This window comes from Lutjanus erythropterus, chromosome 14 (assembly GCF_056507025.1).
Source record: "Lutjanus erythropterus isolate fLutEry1 chromosome 14, fLutEry1.hap2, whole genome shotgun sequence".
NCBI lineage: Eukaryota > Metazoa > Chordata > Actinopteri > Lutjaniformes > Lutjanidae > Lutjanus > Lutjanus erythropterus.
In genome coordinates this window covers 34,782,643-34,805,174 of record NC_139330.1, presented here as the reverse complement: position 1 = coordinate 34,805,174, position 22,532 = coordinate 34,782,643, and the positions used below count along the sequence as shown (strand labels likewise).

At 37.8% G+C, this 22,532-nt stretch overlaps 1 protein-coding gene across 2 annotated transcripts in view; it reads right to left on the bottom strand.

The window, feature by feature from the left end:
- The window catches only part of LOC146315886 (heterogeneous nuclear ribonucleoprotein L-like), a 57,786-nt gene that overhangs the window by 26,454 nt on the left and 8,800 nt on the right, over window positions 1-22,532 (bottom strand). For both annotated transcript variants that reach the window (XM_084735429.1, XM_084735430.1), the window contains 6 exons: window positions 11,960-12,078; window positions 7,585-7,694; window positions 7,367-7,494; window positions 2,600-2,685; window positions 2,406-2,502; window positions 431-503 (listed from right to left, as the gene is read on the bottom strand). In XM_084735429.1, the coding sequence (XP_084591555.1) occupies window positions 431-503; window positions 2,406-2,502; window positions 2,600-2,685; window positions 7,367-7,494; window positions 7,585-7,694; window positions 11,960-12,078 (613 nt within the window). The remainder of the gene's footprint in view (window positions 1-430; window positions 504-2,405; window positions 2,503-2,599; window positions 2,686-7,366; window positions 7,495-7,584; window positions 7,695-11,959; window positions 12,079-22,532) is intronic.

Genomic DNA, 22,532 nt, shown 5'->3' with positions numbered 1-22,532 from the left:
TGTGAGAGGCCGGTGATTGGCTGGTGTGAGAGTGTTTAGATTGGAGATGGAGAGGCGGGAGGCGTAGGAGTCTTGGTGTGATGGAGGTCTACGGTCCAAACTGTTTATGACTATACACTTAATCCACAGTCGGAGACTGACCCATAATGACTGAAGATCTGGACACGGTTTCACAATTGATGTGAAAACTAAAACCATTTTCATCTATTGGTGTAACATGAATCGAGGGTGGCTGCAGTGGAGGGAAATGTGCCACTACAGAGAATTCAGGCTAAAAACAGAGTCCTACCTTCAACATCACAGGATCTCCTGTATTGTAAAAAAGAAGGGTAACCCCAAACGCTCCAGTGGTCACACTCTGACTTTAGTGTAAGAATGAAACAGAGGTAAAAGAGAAACAGAGACGAGAGAGAGAGAGTGTATGTCTTACCTCGTCTGACCAGGTATGGTTTAGTGTAGTCCCAGCTCTCGTTGTCGTTCTTAATCACATTCAGACGTGTTGGCTGTTGACACAACACATAAAGTAATTATGAGGATCTGGTACATCTACCACAGCTATACACAATCTGTGTTCTTGGTCAATTTTTATTCATAATATACAGCACATAAATAATATCATCTATGCAGCTCCACACTGTAAGGTTCTATTTTATGCAGATGACACAACTGTATATACAACAGGCTCTTCCCTAAATGTGTACATTGCAAACCTTGATACATTTCAGAGCTCTCCATATTCAAACCATTCAGGGTTCTCAAACTCTCACCAGACCCAAATATGCAGAGCAGACATGGCTTAGACAATTCTGAACAAGACTTACGTGTGGGTCAGACTGGAAGAGTTGTAACCAGATCAATGAACAAAAGCAAACAATAAATCCAAAAGGGAGACAGAAAAAACACAAGTCCAAAGAAAAAGAAAAAAAATACAAAAACATGGAAAGGAACAAACACAAAGAAGAAACAAAGCACAAGGAAACTTGATATTCAGATGAGGACAGACTAGCAGCTGAGGGAGGAACAGACAACACTAACTGCAGTAGAGAGGGAAGGATAACAGGACGCAAGAGAGGACATAAACAGAGATCAAAAAAGAGGGAAACACAACAAAGGCAGGAAGTCAGAACAACAGAAACAAGATGGATGGAATGAAGTAATACAGGAAATGACCAAAAAAACAAAAAACATATCATGACAATTGAAATATTTGAATGTGCTTTCTTCTTCAATCTCTCATTCTGTCTGAACTTGAATGTGGTGATATTTAAACACAAACTCATGTTCCAGTTTGTACTATTTAATGAAAAGTAACAATGTTTCTTGGTTTCCAACTGCATATCTTACTCATTCTATGCTTCATATTTAAAAATGTTCATATATTGATAACTAATGATACAGCATATTTTGAATGCTTTCAAAATGTTTTTCCCAGTATCAGTACTCAGGTACAAGCTGCACGGTCTCACTCTCTCTTCTCTGTTGACCCCTGCAGTGCCCACATCTCTCGCCTCTTCTCACTGACTCACAGTGTTGTCTTCTTCTTGTCACTTGTTATATTTATCTTTTAATAAAAATCACAAATGCTATGCCCACAATGTTGAGTCACATTTTCCCTGTGGTATCGAAAATGCCATTGAATATCAATATTTTTCTAGGTATTGTATTGAAATTAGAAATTCCAGTATTGTGACAACACTACTGTGTACTGTACCTCCCATTTTTAGTCAACAACTCCTTGGTGTCAGAATTATAATGTAAATGAACCTAGGTGCCTCCCTGCTTTTTCCATGATAATGATGTTGTGTGTTTGTTAATCTGAATGGGATACCAGTCACAATCTGGTGGGGAGTCCTGTTCAGACAGACTAAGTTTTTATTGTGGTGTACCCCAGGGTTCAATGCCGGGCCCCACTCTTTTTGACCTGTACATACTGATATCAGGCTCTGTCACCTGTTTCTACTGCTGCTCAGATGACACACAGATCAAAATCACCTGATGATCATGTTAACATTTTCAGTTAATTCAGGACAAAACAGAGATTTCTTTTGGCAGGGAAGAGTCCAAAGCAAAAACTCTAATTCAACATTTTACTCCATATTCTCTCAATGTTACATCTGTGACTAACAATCTAGGTGGTAATCTTTGAGAGGGATTTAATTTTGTACAAAAGAAAAATCTACACATGATTAAATGTGGCCTTTAATTATTTAAAGAATATTGTCAGGGTCACACTGTTTGTTATTAAATTGTTGTTAAATGCATCATGAGTGTTCCTAAGAACCTACAGTTTAATTTATTTCTGCAATTTCCTGGAGAACCCTTGAAAACCCATCATATCAGTGCTAATATTGACACTACAGAATGACACCAGGCTTGTGGCTGCTGTTGTGGTTTGTGTCTCTTACCCTCGCATATTCAATCTTGAGTGTACAGCAGCCAGCGTAGATGTCAGCTCCATTCAGAGCAGCTTTGGCCTTCTGTGCACACTGAACGGACTCAAACCTGGAGGAGCGGGGTCAAGGAGAGGACGCTGCACATTCCAAACACACAGATGCACACAGCATAAAGACGCACACATTCACACACTCAGAAAGGATACTCCACCATAGCCTGGATCCCATTTCGTTTAAAAATGACGATCCTCAGGACACTGCCGATGGGGTTACACACTGTGTACAGAACATCCTGAACCAAAATGGGGAAAAAAGAAAGTTAGTCAACCTTCAGAGTGTTATAGACATTTGTAATGCTGCAGTGTGTCTTAACCTGTATGAAGCATAGGCCTCAGGCCACTGTGCATTTCATGAATACCATTAAGGTTCTGTACTTGGCAAGAGTCAAGTTTAATTTACATAGCAGCAAATCAAAACAGAAGCGCTTTTTTGAGGGATCTGATGATTACTTTATTCCTGGACTCAAGGGTCATATTTCTGAAAGACTATCTTTGGTTACAGTTGTTTGTTTAACATTCAGCAGAGCAGCAATTCACTTCATCCCAGATAATGCAAATTAACCTCAAGACAGTCTGAAGCACTGAGCACTGTTTGTGTTTTATTACTCATGTTCCAAAAAATATTAGTCACAGCTTACAGAAAGGCTGAAAAATTCAATCAACAAGTACTTTACCACTGCAGGAAATTAAATATTGTATCATTTCAGATTTCTTAATAAACTTGTGTAAAGCTAACCTAAACCACTGATCCATTCTTTCTAAAGAGGTGTTCCCGATTCCTATTGGATGACAAACTTTACAAAGCATGCAGTCTGGCTGGATCTGTAACTGACTGAAAACTGCAGTGAGTGTTGAAATTGGCAAGCGATTCTGTATTAACTGAATTTGCCTTAATTCTCTTTATCACAACGTAAATTGGGCAAAAAAAAAAAAAAAAAAGAATTGGGAACCCAAAGATTATATCAATGAATATTTTAGGCCTGTGCTGACTGCATTTTTCCCCCACAATCAAAGCTTCTATTAAGGTTTTTGAATGAAGCTTCAAATGTCTGTTACAAAACAGAAATCCTCAACTCGAATAAAGCGATTCATCGCATTAAATGAGTCAAGGAACTTGTTTCTTTCTCTGGCAGAACAGCACTGGCAGGGCAAGAGAGAGAACGATGGCGTGACTATTTCTAACACTTGGCTTAACAAGTGTGCTGTGGTTGTGAAAGGTGTCTGTAAATGTAAGAAACACTTCACAGTGCACTGCTTGCTCACACTTACTTTTCTGACTGTATTGTGATGTTTTTACATTACAGATGATGGAGAAAGGCATTAAAACATGAGATCAAAACATATACTAGATTAGGCAGATGGTTATCAGCCAATAGTCTGTATTAAAATGAAACTATCAGTGGCTTCAAAGGAGAACAACTGCACACCGTGCAGCATCATCAACACTCCCACTCATGCACTCTGGACTCTGAGCTGCTCTGTTCACACATGCAGCTCATGAGGACACTGGACCTGCAGCTGGCAGGGTTAAGTCTGCAGTGTTCATACATACTTTTTCTCCAGGTAGATTCTAGATAATTGCAGAGTTGCAGTGCATGTGTGAAAGCGATCTATGTTAGTGCAGCCATAAATGACAGCAAAACATGGTAGAGAACTCTCAGCATAGTTTTTTTTTCTCTGTTTGTGTAGTTAATGACCAACATATCAGAGAGTAGCTTAATCCTTGCAACATTATGGTTAAACATAATGACGAGGGGGGAAAAGCAAGCTGTTGCAATTGAATTGAGATTTAGAATCTGAATGACAACTTTATAAAGAAAGATTCAAAGCTTTACACCAGTCAGTACAGCCCTAGAATCTGCTCAACTAATGGACAGGTTACTGGGGTGTAGTTTGGAAAGTTATATGAAATTCAATCCACAATGGTGTCACAACAGAAAAATAGCAGCAATTATTAAACCATTTGTTTGAAAATGTTAAAATATGAAATGCAGAGAGTTACTTTTCCTAAGGCTATCAGGTTGATGGTTGACAAACATTTAGAAAAAAGCTATAATAATTTTAGAGGTGGGTTAAATACTCTATTCTTTGATGTATCATGATGCAGATGTGGAAAATTCTGAATTGATCCATGAATCGGTTTTGTAAATGTCAATGAACATGTTGATGGAGCAAAAACGGCAGAACTAAGCTGCAACAGAACAGTCTACAGCGCAGTTAACAGGGAGATATTCTTCATCTTCTCAAAAGGCAGCAGTTGTCTAAATAATTGTTTGCGAGACAAATGTGAAGTGTATTGCACAAACTTTTTATGCCATCACCCAGAGATGTTAAGACATTAGCAAAGCAGCCACCAGCTGTTACAAGCAAGAGCAGTTGAACGACACACACAGCAACAATAAATAACTTAAACCAATTAAGTGGTGAAGAAAATAACGAAAATGTGTGCTGAGTCTGTTCTCCTCTAAAACTCTGTCCCTGCTCTGCAGGTTGGACAGCATTGTGTTTCCCTTAAGTTGACGGTGCAGCAGAGAGGCTGCTCTCCACTGTGGGAGACATAACATTAACACAGTGGAGCACTCTCCTCCCCCTCACTTGTTATCATCATACAGCCAGAAGACAGTATGATGATTTCAAATTGATTAATTCATTAATTAATGCGGTTATCTTTTTAAAATAAAAAGCCTGCAGTCCATTTAATTGCCAGTTAGGCTTCATATTATATTCCAGGGAAACAGAAGCAAGAGGCTGAAAACTGTGCCCCCTTTTCATTCACTCAAGAATAGACTCTGAGTCAAATCAGACAAAAAGATTCCCACCCTTAAATGTAAGATTTGCATAATTTTTATCACTAAACTAGGCTACTTCTCGAGTTTTGAGTGGAGATGGCTTAATGTGAACAGCTGCAGATGGATACAATCCCCTGAAACTTAAAAGTTTAAAATTTTGTTGCATCAAGATGCTTTGAGAATCGTTTTATCATTGCATCATAGCACTTTGAATCTGAATCTGAATCAAATCAAATCGTGAGGTACCCAGAGATTCCCAGCCCTAGACAACTTGTTCCTGATAGGATGAGAAGAAGATTGTTCTGAAATTTGGGGGGCTGTGTCTTGTACCATATTAGCCTAAATGCAAACCATTACTGATTGTGCTTTGAAGGTATAATATATATGAGAAATTTTACAACATTTCAAAGGCAGGCAAAATATTTCCTTGGCAGTCATTTAGACAAAAAAGTATGTACTGAGAGAAGCAGTAGAGGAAGAGACAGAGAGAGACTGTGGGGAAGGAGAGGTGAGAGAAAACCCCTAAGGCAACAAAACTGCCTTTAGAGGAAATTTACAGGTTTTATCCATAGCTTACACACTAAAAGTGAATGATAATAAATAATACTTTTGTACCCATGCCTTAAACAAAGGCACCAAAAGCAAAAACACATTTTCTGTTGTGCACTTTATTTGTATTTCTGCAACATGCTACACTGCACACTGACTTTAACATTTGACTCTTCATTCAAGAATAAAATATCTTGCAGTTACTGAGAAAACACTAAATGCAAAACATGTGGAGTTGGCCGACATATTCACACGAAAAGATCCATACACTGATGCATCGATCAGTCTGAGGCTTACAGTATCACTACAAACAGACCTCACACCGCTTTCGTGAGAACTCTGCAAACATGGAGGCAGTGAGAGTGAGAGGAGGAGAAAGACTGAGAGGAGGAGGAGGAAGATGAGAACAGAGAAAGGGACCAGGGAAAAGACAGCAACAACATTAGGGCCACTTTGCTGGACCATGTCATAAATCATGGTTTGATTAGCCAGAGAGTCCAATTATACTGGAGAACAGGTGTGTGTCCACCTTTATACACTATACTGTACCTTTATTCTGCATCACAGCACAATACTGTGTAGTCCTACAGTAGGTCTATGCTCAGTGAATAAAAAGAGTAGGTATAGTGCTGTGAAGTACATGAAATACAGGTTTGATGTATGACAGTACAGTACGTAGAAAGAACTAAACTAATGACATTACATTCCTCAATTTTCTACAGGTGCCAGACTACCTCCTGAGGGTGGAAGACATCATCCATGAACAGGAACTGGTTAAACTGGCTGTCGTCTATATAGTGCTGGCAAACAATACTTTTCGTTACCATTGCACTGTAATTTTACTGTATAAATTGGTTCTATTAGTTTGTAGTAACATATTTGTGTTTGTTTTGTTGTTGTAAAAGAAAAAGGCAGCATATATTTTTTTCTGAAGCCTTTCTATTTTTGTGTTCATTGAAATGTGAGTAGATGTACTGTACTAGGATAATCATTCACACATGGAAAAGGTACTCAAAGTACTAAAGCCAACATTGTTTTGTGTAAAGCACATCAGTGTGTTGCTGGTGCATTTTGTAGCAAAAATGTTGTTTGGAAAAACGATGGTCAGGTTTTGATCGCAGAAAAGAAGTGTTGTGTTTTATTTGGCTTGTGAGTAGAGTTTTGACACAATGAGCCAAATTCTGCAGTGCAAGTGTGTAGCAGTGGATACAAACTGTAAAAGATCTAGTTTAGAGAGGGAAAGTCTGTTAGGTAAGCAGATAAATTAAATATTACATGCTACGTATTGACACTGAAATGTTTGTGCATAGAGACAGAAATCTTTAAAGGATAATGTAGCACCTTTCAGTCTAGTTACAAAACAATCTTCCTCTTGTGTTCACTATAAAAGTTACATTAATATGATGTGGCCCAACTTGACTTGCTCTTGTGCATGCTGATGATCACCAAAAGGTGGTCACAATACGAAAGAACCCCGAAGATATACTGTACATGCAGCATATTTTTAAAGATGGATTACATTATTATTTAAAGTCTGTTTGTATGTGTGTGTGTGTGTGTGTGTGTGTGTGTTTACCGTGGTTATAGGGTAGAGGGGGTTCTGTATGGACAGCAGCAGGACCTTGTTGCCACTGTTGGGGTTGTCAGCGTTGGTCGGCCTGGTGATTCTCTTGGATGTGGAGTAATTAAAGTATGCCTGCTGGCCTGATGAACACATGGACGGATATATGAGCACATTTATATGAGCATGTGTAAGTGATCAATCTGACAGGTAAGTCTTTACAGGGATCAAACCTGCGATGTATACAGGCTCCTTGGCTCCACAGGACACACAGCGGTCAGCGCTCTCCACTGCGGAGAACTCAACCAGGGCCTGCCGCTTGAACGGCATCATCATCACGTAACTGGGTACACACACATGCAAACATTAAGACAGGACACACACATACAATTCCCAATCTTTAACATCTAATGAGCTTTCACTGGACACATCACCTCCTCTGACAGGTCACCCACTCTTTAGCAACATCTCAGAACAGCTGATTCAATTCTCAGTGATAAATTTCAACAGATCTGAATAAGAATGAGTCGTGTTTGTGCTGCTCTCACTTTGAACCAGGGCCATAAGCCATGAGAAAGTAAAGAAGTTCACTTATATTTGTTCTATTCATTAAAAAGTAATGAAAGACAAAATAATGTGAGCATGAAAGCTTTGAAAGTATCCTGTCAAATCAGTGCAATAAGGTAATATCTGTGTTTATGTGTGTGTGTGCATCTTTCCTTTCACAACATGCTTTTCCCTGCAACTCTGTTCAGGTGAATGAGAGGCTAATGAATACTGCACCATGCAGGGAGGAGTGTAAATAATGGAGAAGGAGTCGTTTAGAGTGGAAACTGCAGTATCACAAAATGTTTCCTTTAATTATTCAGCATCTGTAACTATCTTTACACTGAGGCTACTGAAGCGCTCTGTAGTTTATTACACAAAATCACTTGGTGTCTGTGACTTCATGGGGTTTCAATTTTCACTTCATGTGTCCCCCATAAATATTTATTCATGTTTAAATGTTTGTGTTGTCGCAGTGTTAGCAAATTGCTTTTTAAAGAAGTTAGCATGTGCAGAACATTGAAAAAAAGAAGAATTGTAATGTGAAAGTATCCTGGACACCTGTGATCAAAAGAATAAATGTCTGAAAGCACCATTTCCTATAATATAGAGGCTTCAGTCATGGTCAATACAGCTGCTTTTCACTGTAAAGCTCAGTTTAAATTGCATTAATACTAAGAATGAACAATTTTGAAAAAATATCTAATTGTGATTATTTTTACTGATATTGCAATATGATTTGCAATATTAGAGTGAATGATCATTTTTACATCATTCTCATTTTCATTGAAAAACGCACTAAAGGTCTGATTTTTACTGTTCCAAACAATGTAGAACTGCAATGATTTGTTGAGAAATCGATTAATTGATTAGTTGTCAACTATGAAACTATGCAACTATTTTGATGATCGATTAATCCGATTAATCAGTTCTTTTTTTTTTTATGAAACTGTCAGAATTCTCTGATTTCAATTTCTTAAATGTCCTCCTTTCTGACAGGAAACTGATTATCTTTGAGTTGTGGACGAAACAAGACATTTGAGGACGTCACCTTGTACATCAGGAAACACTGATCAACATTTTCTGACATTTCATGGACCAAAAAAATAATCAATTAATCCTAAAAATTATTGACAAATTAATTGATAATGAAAATAAACATTATTTGCAGCCCTACAGAGATGTTTTCTTCAAACTGTAGAATCTGATGTGAAGTCCAGCACACCTCTGAAGCACCACAATAATTTTACAAACAAAAAATGGGTTTTATCAAATATTTTCCCTCCAGTGATTTGAAGATTGCCTTAGACCATATTATGATTTTGATCAAATTTCCATAATTGTTCAACCCTAATTAATACATATTAAAACACTAGTTTTTCATTGTGTTCTGTACATTCAGCAGTGAATGACAGATACACGTCATATCATGATACATGTCAGACAACCTCATCACATCAGCAGTGTGTCTGTAATGATGACAAAACATTAAAAATATACACAGCAGTTTGAATTAAACTTCAGCTCCCTGAGCTCTCCAGAGATAATATTACACCAAACTCCCTTTAAGAAATATGATGTATTAACACTTTTTCATGTATCCATAAAAAGACGTAACTCAAGAAACACAAGATAAAAGGCAGCTTATGTCAACTGTCTTCTTGTTAATTTGGCATCAGTATATATCCATAAAAAGACAGATTGTATTTCCACACAAACTTTAGTCTTTACAAACTACTTAGTCTCCTCAGCTCTACCAGCCTCAGTTGGTGAGCTGCACTGTTTTAGTGGGAGAAGAAAGTGACTGTGTGTCTGTGACTCTGCTACCATCTATTACATCTATGTGTGATGATATTTTAGGAGTTAACGTGTCTGTGGCTTCCTGTGTGGTGCTGCAGAGAGTGCACCAACTCCCGCTTAAAATTAAACATGTTTGATTTCATCTGACTGTCAAGATGAGAAAAGACTGATGTGACTTTTTTTTGTTTTGGTTTTTTTTTTTTTAGTTTTTGGCATCTTGCAAAAGCACACATTTCTCTCCCAAGTCTAGCAGTATGAGTGCAGCTGCTCCATTTGCTAATTCAACTTATAATTTATAGTACTGTTTATTTGTGTATATAGTTTCTGTATTCTCAGATATTTAATTTTTCAATCTACTTTTCTCTTCTGGTTTTTATGTGTATATTTACTGTCCACATACTATGTCTGATAACTTGCTGCTATAACATAAGAATTTCTTAGTTTGGGATCAATAAAGTACTATTTGTCTGTCTCCCTGTCTGACTATCTCTGTATGGATGTATTTATGTGTGAAATGGGTATTTATTGGGTTATTGTTGCTAGTAGTATGATGTCACCTACACAGCTGGACTTCTGTATTTCTGTGCATCATGGACCACAGTGGAAATAAGACTTTATACAATTTATTTTGTTATCCTTGACATTTTTGCAGAATTGTTAAGTTGATAACCAGCAAAAATGTGACACATTATTGTTTGAACAGTCCCTACAGTGATGGGTGAGGTTTTGTTTCCATTACAAAGAATCTTCAGCTCATTACAGACACTGGCTTCAAGTCAAGTTACTGATATGACAGCTGATATAATCTACTGTAATGGAGAGATTTTTAAGAGTTTAGGAAATGCTGTGTATTTTTTGACAGTCTGAGTGTCAGAACTATGAAGGCCCATTTCCACCAATGTCATGAAAAAAATGTAATTCATTTTGAGAGACCTTGTTAAAGTAATGACTTAGCATCTCAAAATAATACGAAACTTTCTGGAAATAATGACTTATTGTGAGAAAGTTTCTCATTACATACATGTGCATATAAATCATTTTTCACACTTGCACAGTCTAATTTTCACTTCCATATGCAGGTAAAATGCTCAGTCTGTGGAGCTTTGTCATTATCCTTCACTCCTCTGTGGTGTAGATATGAACCCTGCAGCGCTTACTGAGACACGGCTAATAGATTTTAGGTAATAACTGATGACTTGCTCACTATGATAAGATTAGGTGACTCCAAAACTGTCCTGTTGCTGTAAATATGTTGTCTGGCGATGTCTCCAGTACTGTAACTGACTGCTGACCTGCCTATGGTGTGTACAGCACAACTCATCTCATGCAGGGTTGAACAATTTTGAAAAAATATCTAATTGCAATTATTTTGAGTGATATTGCAATTGCAATAGGATTTGTGATTAGAGGTTTTACATTATTCAGATTTTCACTGAATGATTTTGGTGGGATTTTTGTAGAGATCTGTAACAAAGATGTTTTCTTAAAGCTACTTTTCATATATCTGTTGATTCTGGAGGCTCCTGTGGACGTTATCACCATAAAATATCACATCAAAAATAAAATCATCTGAATAAAAATCTCCTCCTGCTTGGAAAAATGTAAAGACAGGCTTGTTTCATCTGATTTCAAGGAGAATCTGACCCAGTGGAAGCCCTTAAAAACAACTGAAGGAGACTAAAGTGACCTGTATTTTTTTTTTCCAGAGAGGAAATAAAAGCAATGAGATGACCTGTTAACTCAGTCTGAATCAATTTATTTCTCATTTAGAAAGTTTTAACATGCATATGTTTTCCTGTTTTCCTGTTGTGAATTGGGTCATGATGGTTTGTCATTTTTAAAAAGTGGGTCCCCACGCAAACGGTTTGGTAAACACTGATACAGAGGCATCAGTGTTAAACTGAGACTTTTCATAACCAGTTAAAAACTCCCTGTAGTAGCTTTAAGTCTGTAGAATAATTTGTGTGGGCCAGAACATTTCTGCAGCACAACAATATTTAATTTAAAATGGTATTTTAACACACAGTTCAACTTTCAAATATTGTGCCTACTGTGATTTGAAAACTGAAGTAGGCCATATTGTGGTTTCAATAAAACTTTGATTAAATGTTAAGCACTAATTTCATGCAAGCTGGGAGTCATGCAAGTTCAAGACCTCCACAAGACAGAACAGTAGAAGCAATTTGCTCTGCCTCCCTCTCTCTCTTGCTCTCTCTCTCTCTCTCTCTCTCTCTCACACACACACAGTGGTTGCTGTCTCACCATATAGGTCCAAATTTCTCCAGTGCATCTATCAGGTCAGCCTCCACCACGGCCTCGCACAGACCCCTGACGTGGACCACGGGGCTCGGAGAGATGCGATGGGAGTCCTCACCATTATCCTGCAACACACACAGTCAACAGTCACAGTTACACACCACTGCTGTGTTCACATCAACCCCATCTGCAGCTGGCTGTAAGGAAGTAAGGCAAAGCTCTCAGCGACCTGTGGCCTGCAACCGAGTGAAAGCTTAGATGACCACAGCCATCTTCTACATCACTGGTTCCCAAACACAAGACCATGGTAGAAAGAAATGAGAGCCTGTTAAGTCTGTCTAAATGCTCTTAATTTGTTTTATGAAGAAGGCTAAAATGTCCTGTGTTGTTTCCCTGATAACAGGAAATTAGAGCAACGAGATGCCTGTTGACTCTGCCTAAATTAACATGTGCACGTTTCAGTTATGCATTCATGCACATGAATTTATTGATAAGACCTATTATGAATTGGGCCGTAATGGTTTGTCATTTTGAAAAAGTTTGTTCTCTGTTCTGAATCACTATTTTCAGCCACTGCCATCAGGGCAAAGGTTCCCTGTTCTACAGAAAATCATTTATTCCTGTTACCAGAAATATCTTAATCAAAAAGGACAGCCACTTTCTAAAGTCAGCCTGCATCTATTCATTATTTCTCCTAACCCTGACTGAGTCCTCACTATCAAGTATCTGCTGCTCTTTTTAATGTAGCTTCTATTGTGTCTTTATGTAAAAGTATTTTAGTATGTTCTGTTTGGATGTGGTATGTTGTGTTTTTTAACGTACTTCTTTTTTTAATAGCACATGACAAATTTCTGCCTTTTGCACACAAACTATAGACAATAAAGTATTTTCTATTCGATTCTATTATATTCTGCATTTGCACGCCACAATCTCAACACAAGGTCTCTGATCAAAAACACAAGGTCATGTGAGAGAAAAGCTGAACCAGCAAAGACCACATTTACACTGTGTGACACTTGGTGCAGCAACACTTCTGTTGCAATTCTAGCTAGTGGTGTGTGAGGTTACGTGTATCTGTCTATAGTGACAGTGTCATCTTTTGTCCAGTGCAACAACAACACAACAACTTTCTTTCTCTTCAACTACAACATTCAGTCACAATGTCCCAAGTAATTCACATAACATGACTTTTTTGTGTTACTGTCGTCTGGCCAACATTCAAATCAATTTAATTCAAACTTTATTACAGACTCAAGGTCCAGATAAAAACATTACATGTAATAGGTTACAAGACAAGAAGCACAAAACAAAAGTACAAAAGATTAATACCTTACATGTAAACCACTGTACAAATGCCTCCACAGCTATGTTTGGTACATGTAGTGCTTAATCTTATTTTAGACAACCACAAGATTATTTCCACATACAAATTTATGCATGAGATGTTTTAAGACAGTTTGAAAGTATTTATGCCTGCAGACACAAACCGTTCACTTGCACTGCAACATCTCAGTCTTTTGAGCTCTCATTGCATCATTATATGCGACTTCCCTGTAGTTTGTGCAAGTCTGTGTGAAATATGCTCTGAACAGAGACATCTGAACGTACACTAAACGTCCGTGAGAGAATGTTTGCTTCTGCCTAAATCTTACATCACCGCCTATGAATATCATCATCTGTCATTTCTGCAGTGATGAGTTGTGTGAGATAGTTTACCTTAATATAGACAGTAAGATTGTTATCAGACAATTTGAAGTCTGGAAACTTTAGACATTTCTCCTTCTTTAGTCTACAGATCAAGACGACAGTCTTACTGGCATTGTATTTAATATCATGTTCCACACTATACACAGAACATACATTGAGGAGCTGCTGGAAACCAGCACTACAAGACCACAAGATCCTCTGCAAACATAAAATATTACCAACTGTGCACCCAGTATATATAAATTAAAAAGAACCGCGGACAAAAAAATTCCCATTCTGACACCACTGCTAACACCAAATGCAGCTTTACTAGCACCTAAAAGCTGAGGTAAATGACATATTTATAGATGCTTTGTATTTAAACTCAAAATGATTAGGCCTTATTTCATTTCATCATCACATTAAATCGGATGTTACTGTGCTATAAACAACCAAAACCTGATAGATCTCTACAAAGGGGTGACAAAATTCAAGGAAAACACAACAAAGTTTCACCTACCATCTACCTGTAAGTAGACTTGGCATCTGATACAACCGGCTGAAACAATATAAAACAATCACTCAAACTATCACAAGACATAGTTCATATAAAATATTAATAAAAGTGATGCTTGAGTGTAGTCCTCTTCATTTTATGCAAATGCTAAAATAAATGTGGTTCTCTGACTTGTTTTATTTCTTTATTTAAAAAGCTAAGTATTCAGTCAGAGAGAGATTTACTATGAAAGTAATGCAATTAACATTTCAAGCACTTTATCCAAAATCCAAGCACTTTTCAAACCTTGAAAAACACTGCATTTAAGTCTTTTCAAGGATTTCCAGCACCCATAAGAATCCTGCAAATGGGGCTGAGACACTGTTGCTCCATTTTACTGGCAGAGTCTGGTGAGTGGACCAGTAAGCCAGGACTCTCACCATGTACTTGGACACCCCTCTTTGACTTGCTATGATCAACACAATCAAAAGCATTAAAGGCATCGGTAGAACACATTAAAGCATTTAAAGCACAACATATAAGCAGGTCAGTGCCACGTTCCATCCTTTCTAGGACTTGACAGTACGTAGCAACCAGGCTGCCGGTGTAGGAAGTTGAGCAATGTACTGCTGAGGACAGAATCAGCAACAAAATGAATTCAGACAATAACATCAGTCCAAGTGTGCACTATTTAGAATATTTCAACTGCTTTACTTTGCTGTGTGACGGACTTTTCTGATGGGAAACCACCGTTATATAAGCCAAACATCACTCTCTCCACAGCAACCAAACTACATTGGAAAAACAATCATTTTACCAAAACATGGAAGTTACCAGTCTACCAGTGGGGGTGGGGGTATTATTATGTAACTTCAGTTTTTAAAGGGTTAGTTTGGATTCAATGACAATGAGGCCAGTGGCCACAGAGTGTGCATTTATCACTGTAAGGAGTATAAAGACAAGTGAAAAAGTGAAAAGCCTCCTGGACCAGTTGGAAAGCGCTGTACCTTCACGTCCAGCCGGACAGCTTAGTAAAACAATTGACTTCTGTTTGTAAGAAAATGAATCAGTGGGAGTTTGAAGTAGTTCCAGTTCTCTCAGGGTTTCTGCTTGAATAAATACAGGACATTAATGACAAGCAGGAAATCAGTGGTCAGTGAAGGGCAGCAGTGCTGGCAGAAGCCCACGATATAGCACAATAGGGCTTTTTTGGACTGTCAGTTATGAATATGGAGTATTCTTGAGGACTCAGAATCAGGACATGGAAATCAAGACAGGAGAGGGAGAGAAAAATCCAGTCAAATCCTCACACTTCTCTCTAATCTTTTCTTCTTATCTTGCTTATCTTGTTTATCCCCCTCAGATATTCTGCCTCTTTTAAACTTTAATCTCTTCCCTCTTCATGTCTCATTCTTCTATTATCCATCCCTTCTCTCCTTTTGTCCTTCTCTTTCGCACTGACATTCCTTTTAGTCTATTTATAGAGGCAGATGGCTCATCTATGTGTTTGTCATGAGACTAACTTTTCCTGCTGCTGACCAGGCTGCTGGCTTCTCTGTTTCGGGAAAATTAGCATTATTTCTCTGCACACATGCAATGTTCATTGTGCAAGTTTTATAAAAGGAGAACATGAAGAATTCACATTTGTTTATCAGTGTGTTCTATCTATTACCCCCAGCTCTACTTTCATCTGCTGTGGTGATGGAACTTTCTGGATACAGATCTGTAAATCTGATATAGTAAATATGACCATATGTAGAGCTGTACTTTTAGAAGTGGCATTATATCTACTTTTCCTTCAATAAGTGTAAATCATAAATCTATACTGTTATTGTCTACCTTTATATAAACAAACATATCCCACATATCACCTTCACACTGACTCCAAACCACAAATGTATTTAAACTGACCTTTGATCTCAGTTGTATCTTCATTAGGTAAAATTCTTTTTAAGTATAGCCTAGAACAGGTATTCTCAATCACTGGGGTGCAGTCCATTGATGAGCCTCAGATTGCAATCAAGTGGGCCTCAGAGGAAGTGGTACTGCCACATCAATGACAGCACATTATCAGGTATAGACAAATGTGCTTTGCCGCTGATAGCTAGCTAATATTGCCTCAAATGTAGTGACACAAAATGGATCAGCTTTTGAATCAAAAAAGTGATGTGAGAGACAAGCGTGCACCAAAGTGTGTAGTGAAGAAATATGATCCTGAATACATTAAATCTGAACTGATAGTGGCAAAGTATAGTGTGGTGATTTTGGTAAAATCCTGCCAAAGCAGTTTTTCTGTTTCACATCAACCAGAGATCAAATTAATGCCGGAATTAAGTTCATGAATCGTAAAAATCATTAATGATCTTCCAGTGTGTATTATTTCACAGCAGTGTAATTTTGTTTTCAGGATAACAGACAATTGACAGCAATAAACAGCTGATCAACTTACAGTGGAGGACCCACCATCGCTTGTTATTGTCAATTTACGAGGTTGCGCACATCCTGCGCTACTTTGGAACTCCTCCAGCCTGACTGTCTCTGCTATGTCTGGGGAGGAGGGAGAGGGGGGAACCACTTGCTTTGCTTCAACCATAGATCGTATATATTTAATTTACAGTCTGTGGTCCAACTCTCTGCTTGGACTGCTGTGCTCATTTTTGCATGTGCAATGGCTACATATTGCTCCTTTAACTTATGTATGTAAGTGGGTTGACATTTCTTAAAATGTGTCCCCAGTGGATAAAAAAAATTGTGGATGTTGGTGTGCAGGATGTCCATGCCATGCAAGAGACAATTCTAGTGATGATACTCTCAGATCAATCAGCAGTCGGCAGTGCAATCACTCCAGCTCGCTGACCGAGGTGATACCAAAAAAAAAAAAAAAAAAAAAAAACAGTACCAGGTACTATTCAGAACTTTTGACAAAAAGAACACCTCCAGTGGAAATGAGACATATGCTGTCCCTGTTTCCAGTGCTAGTGTTTTTATCTGACATTTGTAGTATCTTTTTCCTTCTAAAATCCTCCTGAGTCTTGATGCTCTAAGTCAGCAGTGCAGTCTGAAAATATCATCTCTCTCTCTCTCTCTGTGCTGCAGCCTGCAGAACACCGACTGGACAGCCGCCATCTTCTCACTGCTCTCAGCTAACATGTAGTCATGCTCTTACTCATCAGCTTGCACACTAACACAAATAGCTAACACTTGAATTCCCCTGGAAACAGGAAGAGTTCATCCTTCGAAGCTGATTCAAAAACCCATGTGGAAATGCTGTCAGAGCAACAGATCCTTCAGCTCACACCTGGTAGGTTAAGACCTTGACGTTTCAGGTTGACTGCAGGTACAAACAGCTCACTTTGTTAGATTTATAATGAAAGAGTGGTGTTATAAGTAAGATTTTGGTGAGAACATGCAGGTTATTGAGAAATCACTATTATCTCTTGGTGTAATTATCACAAGTAAATTAATGTGAGTTAGTTCAAGTACGCTGTAGCTGTGAATGTAGACTCACCATTGTTAGTCAGTGAATAAATGCTAGAACTCCTCAAGATCCAAGCCAAGTTATAGCGACTTGCTCGCTGATGATGGGGGATTAGCGCCAAACAACTTTAGCTATTCTCATTTTAGTGACAAGCCACTGAGTTTTTTTTAAACTGAGTTTTCCAGATGAAACAGGACCCATTTGATTGTTTGATTTCCACCAGACCAGACATCAACATACAGTACAGTGTCAACAGTTTCAATACTTATATAATAACTCTAGATGTAGAGTTGAAACGATTCATTAGAACTCAATCATTAAATAAATCAATTAATTGTTTGAGTCATTTTTTTAAGAATAAAAGTCAAAGTTCTCTGATTTCAGCTTCTTAAATGTGAATATTTTCTGGTTTCTTTACTCCTCTCTGACAGTAAACTGAATATTTTTTGAGTTGTGGACAAAACAGGAGATTTGAGGATGTCGTCTTGGACTTTCAGAAACATCAATTGACATTTTTCACCATTTTTTGATGTTTTATAGACCAAATAACTAATCGATTCATCAAGAAAACAATTGACAAATTAATCAATATTGAAAGTAGTCATTAGTTGCAGCCCTGTTTAAACATACAGTGGAGATACATTTGTGCATCAAAGTGTGGAGCAAGCAAACATTTTTGACAAACAAATACATTACCAGCTAGAGATTAGAGTTTGATTGTAAAATATGTCGAACGGAAATCTGTCCACTTGTTTCCCTAATTGAAAGTCTGAGCTCTTCATTGTTATTCCAGAAATTCCAGGACACAATGATGACATGCATCATTGATCTTATTTGTGTGTGATAAACAGATGAATGAACTGAATATAAATCCTCATACAAACCAAGCCCACCACCATCCTCACACTGACTCAAGTGTGATGCATGTTCTGAGGCATGTGAAAACTGCAAAATAAAAGTTGTGACTTTTTTGTACATTTCAATATAAATCAAACGCAGCTCTTTGCAGTGACAATAAAACCACACTCTGTTCTGAGTGTTCAAAAATAAAATGAACAGATAAAGTACACCTGGGGGGACTTCCACAAAGGAGCAAAATGTTTTGAAGCTCAAACTAAGCCTGGGCAATATAGCTAAAAAATCCTCTATGATAGTGAAGTTTCATATTGGATGATATAGATAATTATTCATCACGATATTTATCAGGATATCACGATATAACAATACCTTGTCTCATATCACAATAATAATATGATATATTGCTCAGCCCTAGCACAGAACATTGATAAATGTAAATAACGGTGACAAAAATACAGAAAAATACAACTAAATAGTAAATAATAAAACATTTGAGTCTGTTCATTAAGACGTACATGTATGACATTTGCTTGGGGGATTGCTATGATTGGTGGAACTGACAGGAAGCTACGCTGATTGACAAACTTTGCAAGGTTGTGCAGAACAGGCTGAACGTGGGTTAACTGTTGCGATTATATCATCACAAATTCCTGTGAATGGCTAAGTTCATCCTCAATTATTGTTACCTTTAGTAAAAATGTGAGCTTGTTTTTCATTCAAATATGTGGAATTTCAATAGCTGACCTCATCACTGCAGCCCTGACATTCAACTGAAAGTCAATCTGTATGTTTTTCATGAGACACTTGTTTCCATGACCCTCTTGCCTGTGCTCTATAGTTATGTATAATGCATAAATGAATCTACAGTACTTAATAATAATGTTCAGATAGCATTTAGGCTTATTAATAATTGCACCAGCCACTGTACTGATGTGCAGTGTTAACCTTTGACTGCAAAGTTAAAATGATTCTTTGTTTAAGACTTGTGAAACTACTTGAGTTGCTCCTTCAGTTCTAGCGCACATTTTTCTGACAGCAGGGCTGCGTGTCATTCGAAATGAAGTTCAAACAAAGTTCAAAATTTCGATCAGTAATTGAGACACTCTTATCTGACTGCTACGAGCTACAATAAATGTGTGTGTAGGTGTAAATGTGTGTGTGAAGGCTCAGTGAGAGGACAGGCTCTGCGGTAAGAGCATGTAAATCAGGGCTCAACAAAAAGGCTTGCCTTCTTGCATGAGGCAAGTAAAATGCCATGTCAGGCAAGTAAAGCTGGCAACTCACTTATCCAGCCGGGCAAGAGGTAAAAAAGAATTAAACTATTTTAATAATCAACTCATTATAAAAGTAATTTTTCATGCTAAATGGCAGAAAATGTTGTCAGCATCTCAAATATGGACATTTCCAACTTTTCTTTGTTTATTATCATATTAAAATGAATATCTTTGCATTTTAGACTGACAAAATGAGACATTTAAAGACTTAAATTTAAAGATCACCTAGGACTTTGAAAAACTATTTCTTGACATTTTACAGATGTTGCAGCCCTACAACTAACTTTAGTATTTGTCGTCATTTGCTTACCTCTAATAAATAAAACAAGAGCAAGTAAAATTTGATTTCTGGCAAGTAGATTTCTGACCCATTTACTTGCTTGACCAAGTGAAAAAAACATTAACATTGAACCCTGCGTGATCTTAGATCTTAGATGTGAACTTGTTTAGAGGTTACCTCCGGTCAGTCTCAGGTTTACTTGAATTTTGGATGGATTATCTAGAATAGCTGCAACAATGAATTCAATACATGTAACAATCTCCTCTCTGCTGTCACAGTGACACTCTGTCTGAAGTCAGTCCTCCATCAGTCTAACTCAGGTTTCTCTAATCTCCCGCCCTTGTTAAGGAAGCCGGGTTTCCTGTTGACATGATTACTAACAGATTACTGCAGAAAGCTAGCTGTTACCAGGTTACTGAATGCATGTAAACACTGAAACTGAATCAGTCATCAGGGGTGATTTTTGTGCTGACAACTTACAGTAGATTTTAATCTCAATCAAATTAATGCTGACGCAAACTCAGCTCAGAAGCCCTCTGCAGCAGGCCTCAGCTCTGAAGAGCTCATTAATTGCAGGTGTGAGTTCGAGGATCCGATAACCAGAAGAAATCATTAGATGTTCGATGGGTATTGCTACCTTTGTGTTTTAAATAATTTATATTTCCTCTGTTGTTTCTTTTTGCTGTGACCTTGTTTTTGAATGATAAACATCACACTTACGAAAGAGGACTGTCACGCCTTGATGTTTCTTTCCGACTGTAAATAATGGTTGAAGGAATGAACATCGCTAAGTAGCCCATCCATCTTCTTAATCACCCCCTAATGATCAGATGACGTGTGTGTGTGTGTGTGTGTGTGTGTGTGTGTGTGTGTGTGTGTGTGTGTGTGTGTGTGTGTGTGTGTGTGTGGAAACTAGACTACATGCATGTAATGCTGATTACACAGCAAGGTGATACCACCTTCACTCAGCACTCATGTGTTTGTGTGTGTGTGTGTGTGTGTGTGTGTGTGTGTGTGTGTGTGTGTGTGTGTGTGTGTGTGTGTGTGTGTGTGTTTGTGTGTGCATGTATGTGTGTGCAAATCCAGTATCCTGTAACGGTGAGACAGTGAGAAAGGAAACGGTGCTAACACAGTGTGGTTGACAGTGATATCCACACGTATATGTTACATCCTTGTACTGGAACCAAAAAACTCTTCACTTCTCTGTTTACTCTGTTTCTTGTGTGTCTCTGCACACAGCTGCATGTGAAATACAATTTATCTGTGTTAGTTCCTTATATATAAACCCAAGTGCACATACAGACCACCTCAGCAGACACAGCAGACCACAGACCCTGACATCCGGCCTGAAGGAGCCAAAACACAGGTTTCAGTTTGCTGTCTGTTGGAACTGACCATCATCTAGAATTTGCACCTTCTATTAAACAACAAGTTGGACATGTGCTTGGGGCTTAAAATTTGCAGCTGAAACATTTGAAACAATTTAAGCCTTTTAACTGTTTTCAGTTTGGATTATTTGGAGTGCGGTTGTATGAGGTGATATCCATAGTAGGGCTGAACGATTTAGAAAAAATAACTAATTGCAGTTATTTTGACTGATACTGCAATTGCGATATGATTTGCCACATTACAAGGAATGCTAATTTTTCTGTGATTATTCTCATTTTCATTTAAAATATATCATCATGGTGTGATTTTTACAAGGATCTGTATTAAGATGTTTTCTTAAGTTTGTGAAAATATGCACAGGCAAGGACATTTCTGCAGCATGATAATATTTAATTTAAAATGATACTTTGACAAACATTTTTCATTTAACACAAATTATACCTCCTGTGAGGGGGCATAATTTGTTATAATAAATAATGTTGAAGGTATCTGGTTCCTACAGAATTATTTTGTATGGTTTTGGTTAACAGAAAAATGTGTTTTAGACACCCCAAAAAAATCAGTTATCAGTTTATGTGTACACAAATTGACAGTAACCATTTTATTCAAAGTCACCAGACTCCTTTGGCAAAATCTGTGATTTTACCTCAGAACACAGGAGATTTTAGTGTAACGCTGCCTACATGCCTACTGTTAGTTTGTGTTATTATGCAACTTCAGTGTTTTCAAGGGTTAGTTCAGATTCACTTAAGTCACACAATGAAACAAACCAGCTGTTTGTTTAATGCAGCAGTAGACCAGCAACTCCTGTGTTGCTCCTGTGTTACTGTTTCTTATAGAGATCAATATTTGTCTTAGACAACGGCTGTTTCCTGTCAGAAAAGTGTGTTTGACAGCAGGATAAAATGGTGAAATATTCTAAACTGATCTTGATTTTTTTAGGTGTCTAAAACACATTTTTCTGCTGACCATAAAACCGTACATACTGCACCAGGAACCAGATACCTTCAATACACTCTAGTGGAGGAGAGGTGTTCGACTGGTGCAGTCTAAATGTATTTGGGCTGATGTCTGCAGATGTGACAGTGAGTGTGTATATGCCCATGTATAAAATGTTA